Genomic DNA, 14,551 nt, shown 5'->3' with positions numbered 1-14,551 from the left:
TTTGAAATACTCAATGGAAAAAAGCTTTATTCTTTAAAAGTCCACATATACACTGTACTCTTCAATTGTTGTTTTTTTAGTACAAATCTGAGAAACCACGAATTCCCACTGCACATATAAATGTCCTCCTAGCATCTCTTCCCTGTCTCACGCATGCTGCTCCACTCCCCGGGCCTAGTTACCTTGTTTTTTTGGAACAAGGCAGGATCCAATTCCTTGGGGCAGGAGCGTTGTGTTCCCTCTCTGGTCACTGAGCATTCTGCCACTTACGGATAAGGGGCTGGGGAACTGAATTTGTTGCCTCACAGCACTGACGTGGGTGCCCAACAGAATGTTGCCCCACCCAAAATACTGACAAAACCGACTGTCTTGCAGGCAATTATAGTTACTATATTTAAACAAGCCCCATGTCTTATAAAAATTCCCACGCTAATATGGAGGAATGGGAAATCAGTGATGTTCAGTTAGAGTTCCTAACTCCCATATTGCCAGCAGCCAGGTCAGAAGTAACTCCGGAACAATTTACCATAGTGGTAATGACTGCATCCAGTTGCAGAGCTAACGCTGGAGATTTGGCTGGGGCGTCATTTGCTATTTAGCTATTAAGTAGCCAAAGATCTTTGTCCAGTTGACTTGGAGATCAAAACCAGGAAAAATAGATTTTTCAACTAACCAGCTGTCCAGCCTGCACAGAAAATGGCAACATGTTCTTAATCCTCCATCTCCTCCGCCTCAATTCTATGTAAACAAAAAAGTTCAAATAAGTAACATTAGTAAGAAAACATTGTATAGGAGGAGCAAGTCTGAAGCCAGAATTAAGGGTCTGAGCTCACTTGGAGTGATATTTCATTTTGTCTCTCTGCCATGACTGGCTCAGGAGACCACCATACTTGATCTTCTGCAGAAGGAGGGAAACACTGCTATAATGTGGAAGGCTTGCGGGTAGTGTGAGTGAACTATGGGGGCAGACACAGCATCTGCCAAACCACTGGTTGAAAATTAAACAAAGCTGCAGGATTTTGAGGGGGCCACACCCACCACCCATACATAGAACTTGTTATCGCAATAGCACGGGTTCAGGGCATTCCTGTCACTAATCTCACTGGAGAAGAACCATCAAAGATTGGGAAGAAGAAAAAAGAAGAAAAAACAGTCAAATGCAAAAGCAAGTAATCTGTTGAACTCCAGAGCAGAAATACCTGAAAGTCAAAAAGTCCTTTAACAAACACATCTGGAAAGGTTGGAGAGAATCACAAGGGCAAAAAGCCATTTGCAAATCACTTCTGCCTGCACCACCTCCAAAAATGACTGTTCAACACAGAGTTTAAATTCTAAAAGGAGACCAAGTCAGGGGAAAGAAGATTATAAGGAGAACAACCTGCAGGAAATGCACACCTTCTGCAGCTGCTGAGCCCACTAACCCTTAAACAAGGCAGCAAAGGTAGTTTGCTCACCTGCTTCAAGGGGCTAGTGAGGATGCAGTTGCTGCATGGGAAACTTGATTATCTATCAAGATGAATTGAGGCTAAGAAATAGAATTAAATGGGATTTTTTGAAAGGTGATGTTTATATTTAGGGGGCTTGGTTGGACATTACGCTGCTGCCCTAAAGGGTAAAAAAAAAAATCCTTAAAAGCTAAGAGGATCGCTGCTGTTGGATGCTAAGGAGCTAAGATCCAGGTGGAGCAAACTAGACAAGGCAAACCAATATTCCAAGTGAAGCAAACAAGTCAGAGCACTTGCTGATATTTCATGATCTACGCTGGCTTCCAGTCCATTCCCACAATATCTTGATACTTACCTTCAAAGCCCCAAAACACTTTGGGGATGAGTTTTTCTCAACAGCAGTGTTCAATGCAAAATGAACAGCAGCAAGGAATTCTACATACAGGGCTCTTGGCTGTGGAACTCAATGTCACCAACGATCCAGCTCCTTGCTCTCTGCAGACATTCCCCTAACAGCCAACCTGCAGCACAGTCTCCACAACATATCCCTGCTGTAGACCAGAAAGAGCCAACTGCTCCCAAGCAAGTGGCTTCCAAAGTCTGTGGGACGGGAATTGGTTCATTCTCTTGAAAGATCTTTGACAACTTTTAATGTATGTAACAGGACCTAGATGTTACTATGAAAGGCTCCTTAGACATACAAGAGAAGGAGAGACCTGTGTCAAGCTAGGGTTGGGGGAAAAATGCCCACTCTTTCTTTCTCCCCTCTCCTAACAGCTGTAAAAGGGGACAGGTACACAGCGGAGCAAAGGCAAACTTGGGTTATGTACTATCACTTTTCTCTCTACACAGCTGAGTACAACTGTCCAAATTTGGAAAAGCTGAAACTAAACAACCATCACCTGGTCTGCGCCAACAACGTCCACATCCACATCTTCATCGATGTCTTTTCCTCCACTATTTCCTGAGAAGCCTTCTGCCTTGATCACATCTTGGCTGAAATGAAAAGCCGAGCAGTTTAGTTCCAGGCCTAGAAACACCCTTCCTTTTGAAGGAGTTCTACTTTGGTCGTGTTTTGTTTGCGGCGCTAGAAAAAAGGGCAGATTTTAAAGCCTGCCTCCACATGATATGAGTTGTTTTTAGGATGCTTGAATAAGGAAGCCCAAAGTTTTTGGCCCAAAGTGAGGAAGAGCTTCATTATATTGGGTTAAAAACGAATTTTGATTTGTGCAGCTCAGCATCAGACAACAGCAAAGTGTAAGAAAAATAAAGCAAACCACCTCTGAGTCTGTTCAGTAAATCCATTTAAGGGGGAAGGAGGCACTGTCACCCTGAAAATTGCATTTCTGGCTGGAGTTTGTGTTTTCCCTTTTAACCTTACAAGGGATGTTTAAGATTTCTGTACCTGAGACATGACAGAGAAAATATTTGTCTCTGTTTGTTTCCTTGGGGCACTGGATGGCACGTGGATTCTAGTCAGAGGCTCTGTTTTGGCACTCCCTCCATTATGTCATGTGTGTGGAACTCTCCCACACATTTGGCCTCAGGCCCTGGCCCTGCAGAAGGAAATTCACCAGTAACACAGCAGCAGAGCTGCTCAGGCCAAGACAATGTCTCCTTCTCCAGTCCCGCTATGAGGACCTGGGGATGGGGTGGAAAAACACCCTTCTTCACTCCCAAACCCAGGGCTGGGAAGCAACTGGTACCTGGGAAGCTCCCTTCGCTCCCATAAAGAGCTAGAGAGTGATTAATATCTAGGTGATGGGGCTGGAAAGCCTTATTCTTCCCACTGCAGCCCCTTCAAGGGAATGGGAACAAAAGAAGTCAAGCAGAAAGCCTCCTCTTCCTTCTCCATATGCCTGTCGGACTAAAGAACAATGGGAGTCTTGGTGGGGCGGGGACAGGGCTGTTCACTCCCAGTCAGTCCAAGATGAGAACACAGAATCAGAAGGAGCCTATGGCCCCAGGCGACTGCTTGGTGGCAGCACTCAGAAGACAAGGAGTGCCCCAAGGAGGGAAGTGTAAGACAGCCCATAATTACACACAGTTTTGTAGTCTGCATATTTGATACATCCCAGCTCTCACAGGGGTTTGCAAACCATTTTACCCTCACCTATGTCTTCTGCTTAGCCCTGCTGGGCCAAGGAATGGCAGACATTCTTGGAGACATGTATCTTGAGACTTCAACCTCTTTCTGCTTTTCCCTGCTGCGGAAGTGAGTTCTGGAGCACACTGTAAGTCTGGAGTCTTGCTTGTTGTCTCAGTGTGGCTGGTTTCAGTCAGGGACCCTGTAGCAGACAATCAATAGCACTATTCTTCATGCTCGTTCTCTGAGACATTGGGAGAAGAATACTTCACACAATCCAAGATAGAGGAAAAAGCCACATTTTTTACAATGGTGCAGTCATTATGGAAGCCAAATTCATGGAGACACTCCAAGCATGACATTCATTTTAAAATTCCATTGTGTTGATGACCCAGCTAAAATCTATACCAAAAAAATGGATGGCCAGTGGTTAATTTTGCACAACATATCTGAGGCCCCTAGCCTGGATTTCTGGGCCCTGACTCTTGCCCCCAGACCAGAGGGCATTGTCAGCTCTGCACAAACTGTGCATGTAGCCCCTCTGGATTCCTTTTGTTTCTCCTAACAGAATACATCTCAAAAATGGCAACAGTAAGAATCTATTTTTAGCACTTCCATAAATATCTGTGTTCATTAACAAGGGCTGCGTACAATTTGTCTAATTCTCACTACACCACTGTGCGGAGTCAAGAAATATTCCCCATGGGGAAAATGAGGCTAAGAAGTTAAGTGACTTGCTCAAGGCTACAGAAGGAGTGAATAGCAGCAGGGAATAGAAAGAGTTTCTGACTCTCATACTCAGATCAGTGGACCCAAGCCTCTCTCTAGTGAATGACGAAAACAACAAATCTGAAGGGAAAAAAATAGGGTTTAGAATGTCAAGTCTACAACAGTCCATGCACTGTAGTGTTTTAATGCAATATGTTAAGAAATCCATTTTTACTAAGGATTCAGCAAATCAGATTCAACAAGATGATGGAATTTTCATACCATTAGATAATTTTCTTTTAAAAGAACATGTCTTAGATCTGCTTATGGATGACCATTCTCTTAAACTGGTGATAACAGAACTCTCCTCATCTTCATTTGCCAGCAAAGAGTTCCTGTAGCAAACCAAGGGGTGCCATTCATCTCCTCTGCAAGACATTGGCTCTGTTATATACCTCTGCAGGTAACCATATCTGCAAAAAAGTGAAAAGGAATTGCAAGAAAAATCAAAGTCTCTTCTGTGGCTATCCAGGCTAGCCCTTCCTATATTTGGGTTTTTTCCTCTGCTCTGCAACCGGGGAGGCAGGACCAGATCTATCAAGCAACAGAAAAAGGGAGGGCCTGGCTCCCCTTTCCGGGAAAACAAATCAGTGCGAGTGCTTCGGAAGCTGAAAGATTGCTTACTACATTACAAACAACTCTTGATTCCCAATAATTACGGCGCGACATCCGTCTTTTAATACAATTTCCTACACTAGCAGTGGGAAAGTAACTGCTTGTTGCTGCTTCCAGCAGTTTACTGGGTTATTTTCTTGAAAGATAAACCCTTCCCAGCAACTGAAAGGTCTAATTCTGCCTCTACTGCAGAGTGGAGGCAAACCTAATTGAGACACACTCCCTTTGATTTAATAACAAGATAAAATGTTGCTTCAGAACTCAGAATTAGAAACCAGGGGCTCAATGCCTTTCGGCTGTAGCTCATCACTTCCAATCCAGCCAGTGCTATAAACCAGATCTCATGTTAGAACACACACACACACTGACAATTTTATAAATTGTAATATAATTAATTATATTATAATTATTTTAATTATCATTGTATATCAGTATTACTCTGATTTGGAAGGCAGCCCAGAAAATATCAGAGCTTTCATCAAAACAAGAAAAAGACAGTCCTGGGAGAAAGGGGCAGGCGCTAAATCAGATGATTAGAGCCATGCACTCAGGAAGCAATGGAGACTCAAAACACGGGTTATGGAATATGTTGGATTCAAACAAGTGTATATTGTAACTAATGTTTTAGAGTTTAATCCAACTCCCAGTAATATCAATGGAAAGACTCCTATATTCAGGGATCAGGCCCCTAGCGCTACTTTTTATTTAATAAATTGTTTCTAGGTATAGTTTGTGGCAAACACCTACTGACAAGTAAAATATTTTATCACTAAACTCCAACTTATAATGTGTTGGATATACTCCTTTCTAACAAACGTCCTTATTCTGTATGTTGTGTTATAGGTACATTCAGAAATATTATACAGATCTGTACACCAGTCCTGTACCTGATTAATAATAAAAATGAAAATAACCAGACGTTTATTTTCAAAAGTTCATGTTGACTTAAAACATTCCATCCTGTAATTTATGATGCAACTAAACCTAAATATTTCCAAAAGGAAATATAATCTCCAGTCCCTGCAAGGCATTTTGAGCCTCCCAGAATAGAAACTGTTACTTTAGAAACATGGCTTGAATGTAGATTTGTATACAAAATTGCAATTTCCCCCTCCTCACTAACTATATTGTTTTCCATTTATTTTTACAGAGGTAGGCAAGTCAAAGGCCGCTTGAGATAAACTCTGAGACTGTTACATCTTACTTGGTTCCTCAGAAGAGTGATCAAAAAATGAGAAAACCAGTAGAAATATTCCTGTTTTCTTGAAATATACACACTGGGAAAAAAATTAGACACAGCCTTGGAAAATCATCACGAAAATTCCAGTCTGCCCACCCTGATGATGAAATATTTTCCTTTGTCATTTTAAAAAAGAGCTACTCCTAAGGCAAGTAGGTAGATAGAGTTTTGCAAGGCTGGATTAACAAAAATCCACCTGGAGGAAAAAATCACTATATGGAAGAGAACGATCACTTAAACATAGCGATGGCAGAGTTAAACAGAAGTTTGTGTTAGGTAAAATCTAGTGGTACAGATAAGAGATCCTGGCTGGCAAAAATGGAAGAACAGAAAAGAAAATTACTACTAATTATAGACTGATCAAAATCAATCAATCAGAGGCCACAATAAAAAAAAGGGGGGAATCTGCACATTACACATTTCCCCCCTGCACAGTGCATTTTTATATCTTAATAATTTCTCATTATGCATTCTGTGAGTAACTGAATCTTTAATAAATTTTGTTTTGTCAAGGATTAAAAGTAGCATGAGGCTAAACATCTTACCACTCTTGATCCTTGGCACACATGAGTTATTGGAAGCTCTCCATGAAAGATCAGTTCCAATTCAACCCAGGCTGATGCTATAACCAATAAGCTGTAAGCACCCAGTAGTGACCAAATTACATGGAGCATAGCAGGATGCAGGCAGCATGCTTTTTTCTTCTTTTTGCCTGGTTTCTTCTCTGTCATGAAACTTTACTTATTGGCACTACTGTAAATTGTCCAGAAATTCATAATTATTTATTCATATTTAATCATAAGCATCCGAGTCTTATAAGAGACTTTCTTCTTAGAAAGTGTGTAACAGAGATTTCTATGTTTTGATTGATTTTACAAGTCTCAAAGAAAAAACTGCAGCTACAGAAGTCTAAGTTGGAGTTCCACTCATTAAAGAAGTAAAGAGAAGGAATGGAATGGAATGAACCAAGGGACAGAGAGGAGGAAGGAGCTCCTGCAGTACCAGAGATAAAGAGCAGAGACTAAGGAAGCAGGGTCTACACTTAGGTGCAGTGGTGCTGCTGTAGCGCTTAATGAAGTTGCTATCAACACCAATGGAAGAGCTTCTCCCATCGTTGTAGGTATGCCACCTCCTCAAGAGGCAGTAGCTATGTTGATGGGAGAAGCCTTCCTGTCGACATAGCGCTGTCTACAGCAGGGGTTAGGTCGGTATAATTGCGTCGCTCAGGGGTGCGGATTTTCCTGCAATCCACTTTATAACAAAATCCTAAGAGAAGCTGGTCTGCCCCAGTCATATGGATTGTGATTTTAGCTCCTTCCATTCCATTGTCAATGTATTAGCCCTATCTCAACTTCTTCTGCTTTGTTCAAGTACAGAACTTAAACTGTTTATTTAACATTTGAGACCACCCTTAAAAAAAGTATTCCATTTGCTCCTGCCAGCCACTGAACCTCCCTCCCTCGTACACAGTCTTAACACCATTTTCCCCAGGGACATTCTTTTTAAACACCTTTATTTGGCTGTAGTTATGGCTAAAAAGGAACTAGATCAGGTATGTAGATGTATGACCTCAAAAAACTGCTAGCACAGAGTGAAATGGAAAAGAAATCAAAACTGAAACAGTGTCCCATCATCCACGCTTCTAATGGGAAACCAAACAGATTTCCAAAGTTGGCCAGAATGGCTCAAGTACTTATCTTTCTTCCAACAATACAGATCAAATGACCCCCTCCACAAAGATACACAGTTCAAACACTATCTATGCATGACTGTGTGTAAGTGCTGCATATGGCACACATCACCTAAGTTCACTTGTCTGGCAGTAATCAATGAAGGTAACTTACACTAGTCTTTTGTCAGGCTTTAGTAGCTTATTGGAGAATTCACTGATGATTAATAGAAAGCTTAAATTGGGAGGTAGGCATTTCCCTTCCACTCCAGCAGCTCCTTGAAAGGCAAATTCAATTCCTTCTCTGTTAGAGAGGAAAACACAAGAGGGACAAGGTAATTTAAAAGAGAAAACAAACAAAAGCAACACTCCGGGCAATATAGAGTTATATGGCACATACTTGTGTATCATGGCTACTGATTCTCTGGATTTCACCTGATCCCAGCCAAATGTTAGTGAAAAGCGACGAGCAAGTTCTTTAATGTTCATGAAAGACAAATCCATGTTGTTGGTACTCCCATGGGTTTCGATATGTTTCTGAAACAGCTACAAAACCACAAACATCAACATGTCATCTTCCAGGAAACAAAAGCACAAGGAGAACACACCAGCCATACAACAATTGCCTCGTGCAGAGAGAAGCCTTTCAAAGGAAACCATCAAGCATAAAACAAATTCATTTGTTGAAGAATCACACTCATTTGGAACAAACTTACAAGGAGTGAACACTGCATGGGGAAATCTCTGCAAAGGGATACCATTCTGCTTAGCAGGTAAGGTCACATTAACACACAGCCCTCCACGCATAGGCCTCTAATCCTGCAAGGTGATGAGTGCCCTCAACTCCCACTGAGGTCAGTGCATCTGATCAGAGAGTTCACTCCAACCCTTCGGGTTACAGAAAATCAGAGCATGGATACATGGTGCTAGATTTGCAAGAGAGGCAGCAACACTTGCCCACATAGTTGGGAGCAGGACTGAGCCAAAAGAGAGCCACAGACCTTATTGCCAAGTTTTTCCTAATAGAACATGTAGATAGTTTGTTCCCTTAGACCTGTGAAGTTTGAAGGTCTACAAAAGCCCAGCCTGGGCCAGTTATCTGTGTGACATCTAACACAGACTTTCTGACTATGTGAGCAGAATATATGTGGCCAAACGCTGCTTACCCAATGTATCTCATATTTCAAGGGTTGGGTCATGAATCTAAGTTCCTGGTGAAGGGTGTGAAGTCAGCAGAGCTCATGTATCAATCACTCTAGGAGGACTCTGTTCTGCAAATGAGAGTATGGCATGGATGCTGGGAAAACAGATGTCCATGAAGAAACCAGATTAGAGTAGTTGCTAAAACAGATTATCAGATGCAATACTACTCTAGCTATAGCAAAGTTGGCGTAACCAGAAGAGCAGTGAGCATCATCACGTGTGTCCAATTTCTTAAATAAAAATGTAATTTAAATTCTCTAGTCAGGCACAGAAACAATTGGGGCCTGACCCCGGAAGGCACTGAACACCTCTGGAGAAATGGCAACCACCCTCAGCTGCAGTGGGAGTTGAGTCTGCTCAGCACCATGTAGGAAGAGGCCTTTAATTTGTGTTTTGCAACACAAGACACATGCCATATTACATGAATATTAACAATCCTAAAAGATCAGGGGTTTGGCAAAAAATAATTACATTTTTACTCTGAAGCCAAAGGGCTCATAAGGTGCTTTGACAATGAAAAACACTTACATGAATTTAAGAAAGTGACTTTCTGGCTCCATCTTTACAGTAGTTTGAATAACTATGACAAGGTGTATAAAAATTATAGTGTGGGGATGGCTTTAATCAGAACCCCCTTGCTTTTGCACTACTCTTACCTGCTGCAGGCAGAGGATCAATGTCTTGGCACTCTGAATTTTGTTGTTATGCCTCGTCCTGCTCAGAGTTTCTTTAATTATGTCTCCAAAATCATTGTAGGTCTATTAGTGCCAACAAAACACAACAGAAAGGTCATTACCTTACGACAGCACGGTGAATACACAATATGTGTGGGGTACGCTCCCAATACAGAGAGGATGCTAAGAAAAACTGAACAATTCATAAAATATTCCAGTTTCTAGATATCTTGCTAAAGGGAACATTTTTTACTAAAGTTTTCATATGAAAAATAGGGATACTTTTATTTATGCTCCTTTGTAAAGTACCATGAGATCTATGGATGAAAAAGTATTATAAAATAGTGGGTATTATTATGACAATAGGACTGAATCACTTAAACAGAGTTGGAAATAGAATATGGAGCTTTTCACACCTAAGTTACTGAATCACATCTGCCCCAGGCCATGTGAAGACCAAGTATCATCATCAGCAGATGGCTGTTGAAGCCATATTCATTTCACTCAAGTCTAGAGTGATCCTAGTGACCAAGTGTCAGAGTCATAAATGGCACCTTTCTGGCAGTCTGTACAGAAGCCAGAGAGTTAATGAGCAGGGAACTAAATTACCCTCTCACCTAGTAACCATTCATTCTACTTCGAGGTACATTAGCAGAGCAGTGGGAGAAGCTTGCACTCCTAATGTTCATTTCTGCAACCATTTTGTGAAGGAACAGATGACTCTGGCCACTGCAGCTGTTAATCTATCACCTTCCACAAGCGCTAGAGTCGCTTTAAAGGTGTAAATGCATTTCAAAAGCTAAGTGTTACCTTCATATAGTGCTTATAGATCTCAGCAGCTGCAGACATCTCCACCACAGTAAACACAATTAGCTTGCAATAGACTGCAAGAAGACTCCGCCTCCTGTGCAAATCATTCAGTTTGTAGTCCTCCTTTTTCCTCTCCTCTTCTTCTGTCAAGTCTAGGGAAATAAGCATGCTAAGGCTTTGTTCTAATATTTTACTCAATGTATTTTATTTTTAAGACCAACTTTAATCCGAATAACATAAACTCAGACGTTCAGTCAACTCTCTAAACAACAGACAGTAGTCCGCTTGTGCTCATTTCTTTCCTTATCAGAGAATATAGGTTTATTTCCATTTCAAAGTTCACAGCTGATGACAGCAAACTACTCATTTGCATATCCTTTTCTATTCTGATATCGGTAGGGATTTCACATTTCTAGCAGTCAGAATCTCCTTGTAAGATCCTGGCTATGGCTGTTGGACAGGACCAAAATATAGCAGCACTGAACAAAAACCAAACACATCTGACCGAAAAAGACCAATGCACCATATCCACATCTTTTTCTTAAAAGAAATCAATGCCAGTGGTCCAGCACTCAGTTCAAGAGTAAATCTACAGAAATAAAGCAGTATGCACACCCTGCGAGAGAAGAATTCAGCTGCAAGTTTTCAAGTGGTTTTCAACAACAGCGAAGGGAAAAAAAGGTTTTAAAGATAACTGTGAACATAAAGCATTTGGAAAATGGTTAGTTCCCAAGTGGATGACACCTACTTAGATTGTAAACTCTCTGAGACAGGTCTTTTTATTCTGTGTGCGCGCAGTGCCTAGCACAATGGGATTCTGGTCCATAACTGGGGCTCCCAGGTGTTCCTTCAATACAAATAACAAATTTGGGAACCAATTGCTTTTACAGTTTGCCAGTCTGGTTGCTGAAGATGCTTGGCGAGAGTTACCTGCAGAAGGAAAGTATGGGAAGGCAGACTCTTGCCTCGAGTGAATTCTGCCCCCTCACTGCAGAAAGCTTCCCTGATCTCTGGCCTAGGAATCCCATGTGACCTGTTTCTGGCTCTCAAACGCAGCCTGTGGCCTAGGAACCAATGAGAAGTGGATAGGTTAACCAGGAGTAAAGGATTGTCAGGGTCAGAACTGACATGGAGCAGTTGCCAGATAGCACAGACAGATGGGCCCATGGGACAGAAAAGACAAGGAATCACTCCTGGATGGAGTTTGTGGAGTTTATTGTAGGGGAGAGAGAGTAGGATAGTGAGTTTGGACCCTTTGTTGGGAGGATTGAGGAAATGAACATATGTTTCTCCTGGTGTTCAGATCCTCAGAGCAGGTTGCTGGATGAGTATCACAGAAATGCAGGGCTTGAAGGGACCTCAAAAGATCAGCTAGTCCAGTCCTCTGCACTGAGGCAGGTCCAAGTAAACCCTAGACCATCCCTGACAGGTGTTTGTCCAATCTGTTCTTAAAAACCTCTGATGACGGAGATTCCACAGCCTCCCTTGGAAGCCTATTGCAGTGCTTAACTACCCTTATAGTTGGAAGATTTTCCTATTATCTAAACTAAATCTCCCTTGCTGCAGATTAAGCCAATTACTTCTTATCCTACCTTCAGTGGCCGTGGAGAACAGCTGATCACAGTCCTCATTATAACAACCCTTACTATGCCTGAAGACTGTTATCAGGTGCCCCCTCAGTCTTCTTTTCTCAAGACTAACCATGCCGTTTTTTCAACCTTTCCTTATAGGTCAGGTTTTCTAAATCATTTTTATCATTTTTGTTGCTCTCCTCTGGATTCTCTCCAATTTGTCCACACCTTTCTTAAAGTTTGGTGCCTAAAACTGGACAAAGTATTCCAGCTGAGGCCTCACCAGTGCCAGGTAAAGCAGGAGTTACCTCCTGTGTCTTACATAACAACACTCCTGCTAATACACCTGGGAATGATGTCTTTTTCACAACTAAGCCACACTGTTGACGCAGACTCAATTTGTGATCTGTCATCATCAGTGACCAGGATGTGGGTGGCCATGCCCAGGGGCCTTACTTCCAGTGGTTAGAGTAGGTGTTGGCATCCAGGGTCTGAAGTCAGATGCCAGAGGTAAGAAATCAGATCAAAGGGGTTAGAACTGGGTTATCTGGAGTAAGACAAGGCTGGGTCCAAAGCAAGAGCAGGGCTGGAATAAGGTTGGGAACAAGGCAGGAGCAGGAGCTATCCTAGCCACAGGCAAATGGTTTGAGCAGCTGCTGAACTGCTGCTTAAGAGCTGGTGAGCTGACCCTTCCAACTAATCAGGTGGTGTAACCCATAAGACAGCCTACGACAGGCCCACTGCATTCATGAGGCTGCCCAGAGACTGGCTCTGTTGCAGGCCCCAATTTCTGATCCTGTTCAGCTTCCTAAGTGAATTTCATCTTGTTGATTTCAGACCAATTCTCCAGTTTGTCAAGGTCATACAGCCGCCTTGATGCCATTAAGAATTAGCAGCATCTTTTCAAAATCATTCACAACAAAACCTAATTTTTGCATTACTATTCTGAATCTGTTTGAAAATGATAGAAGAGTAGCAAACACCATAATAATTTCTGCAACATCAGACTCACTCGAATAATATATGCTAATCCTTAGTTGGATGGCTTGGAACTATTATACATCAACTGATTCACATTTCCTCACCTAAAATCCCTCCATGAGTGTGGTTACTAGAATAATTCTAAACCATAAAAATCGAATTTAGGGTTTTACAGTGCCACCCATCACTGTACTACCACCTCAGCCCCTTCCACATACAATCAATTAGCAATACCTTCTTTGGTAAAGCCACAGCAGCATAAATCAGTGTATACTGAGTGATCCATTTTGTTTGTATTCATATGCCATGTAAAGAAATTAACAGCCCTCCCATCTGACAATGTCAAAGGCTGCAGATGAATGGGATCAGCAAATGTTACTTTACTTTCTTGGTGATTAAGGTGGCTGACCTTTGATTTCTTCTTCCTCCTCTCTGAAAACATGATCCTGGATAAACAAGAGCATTTTTGACTGAAGGGATGCACTGGGAATATACTGAAGAAGTCCTACAGCTTCACCATCACTTGAACCTTGGTGACTCAAAATCATCAGCAAATCACAGAGTATCATGAAGGCCTGTAACATACACACATGCCAAACAAGGATTTAGGAATTTGGACAAAAGCTGCCAGAACAATATTTTTTCATCTTCATTATCAACTATTATTCCTATGAGACCAAAACTCTGTCTTTGGGCCTAGTCCTCGGGGGGAGGAGTACCCAGAGCTCAGCCCCTCTGGAGATCAGACCTTGTGAGAGCTGCGTGTTTAATCCCCACCCCTATCTGCTGAAGATTTGCAAACTTGTATAAAAAACTCTTCTAAGAAGTCTGGGAAGCTGAACAACTGAGCACTTTGTCCCTGATTTTCCATTTCTGTAGTTACATTCTCAATAAGGAAACCCATTTTTTCAGGCATTTATAAACAAACGAGAGCAGTAAATTCATTGACACCAAGAGTGAGTGCAGTGATTATTAAAAGAACTGCAAATGTAAATACAAAAATTTAATTTACTTCAATAATATGTGCTGAGGTGCCCTGTCAACTACCCAAATTAGAAGGAGCATTCAGCACATCAGCAACAAAAAGAGCAACCTTTTGCTTCCTCCCTCACGCCCCTTTTTAAGTTTCCTTGAGTCACAGATCGCCACCCCTCCAACCCAGCACACACCAAATTGTGACTTCAGTTTATTATAATCATATTAATACTTTTAGTCTTCAAATCACTTGAAAAACATTAGTCCATCCCAACACCACCTCTTCATGGTAAGTTTTGTTATCTGTTTTACAGATGGAAAGACTGAGGCAGCCAATGGCAGAACTGGGATAGAACTCAGGAGTTCCTCAAACCTCCAGACTTCTTCTCTTCTCTCCTCAGTGCCAGAGACCAACAATGAAGGCAGCCCAGAAGCAGAGAAAGTCATGGGGACACGGGGGAAGTTGTTACATGGTGCATTTTAGTAGTCTTATTCATCATTACTTTACATGTAA

At 41.8% G+C, this 14,551-nt stretch overlaps 1 protein-coding gene across 2 annotated transcripts in view; it reads right to left on the bottom strand.

The window, feature by feature from the left end:
• Positions 1-14,551, bottom strand: part of LOC137151447 (cohesin subunit SA-2-like) — an 81,516-nt gene continuing 66,965 nt past the window's right edge. For both annotated transcript variants that reach the window (XM_067545707.1, XM_067545708.1), the window contains 9 exons: positions 13,472-13,637; positions 10,511-10,662; positions 9,683-9,784; positions 8,224-8,369; positions 7,999-8,127; positions 4,522-4,712; positions 3,559-3,733; positions 2,348-2,441; positions 1-738 (listed from right to left, as the gene is read on the bottom strand). In XM_067545707.1, the coding sequence (XP_067401808.1) occupies positions 733-738; positions 2,348-2,441; positions 3,559-3,733; positions 4,522-4,712; positions 7,999-8,127; positions 8,224-8,369; positions 9,683-9,784; positions 10,511-10,662; positions 13,472-13,637 (1,161 nt within the window). In that variant the 3' untranslated portion in view covers positions 1-732. The remainder of the gene's footprint in view (positions 739-2,347; positions 2,442-3,558; positions 3,734-4,521; positions 4,713-7,998; positions 8,128-8,223; positions 8,370-9,682; positions 9,785-10,510; positions 10,663-13,471; positions 13,638-14,551) is intronic.

This window comes from Emydura macquarii, unplaced genomic scaffold, assembly GCF_026122565.2.
Source record: "Emydura macquarii macquarii isolate MOO-44397 ecotype Brisbane River unplaced genomic scaffold, CSIRO-AGI_Emac_v2 contig_1070, whole genome shotgun sequence".
NCBI lineage: Eukaryota > Metazoa > Chordata > Testudines > Chelidae > Emydura > Emydura macquarii.
This window is presented reverse-complemented; position numbering and strand designations above follow the sequence as displayed.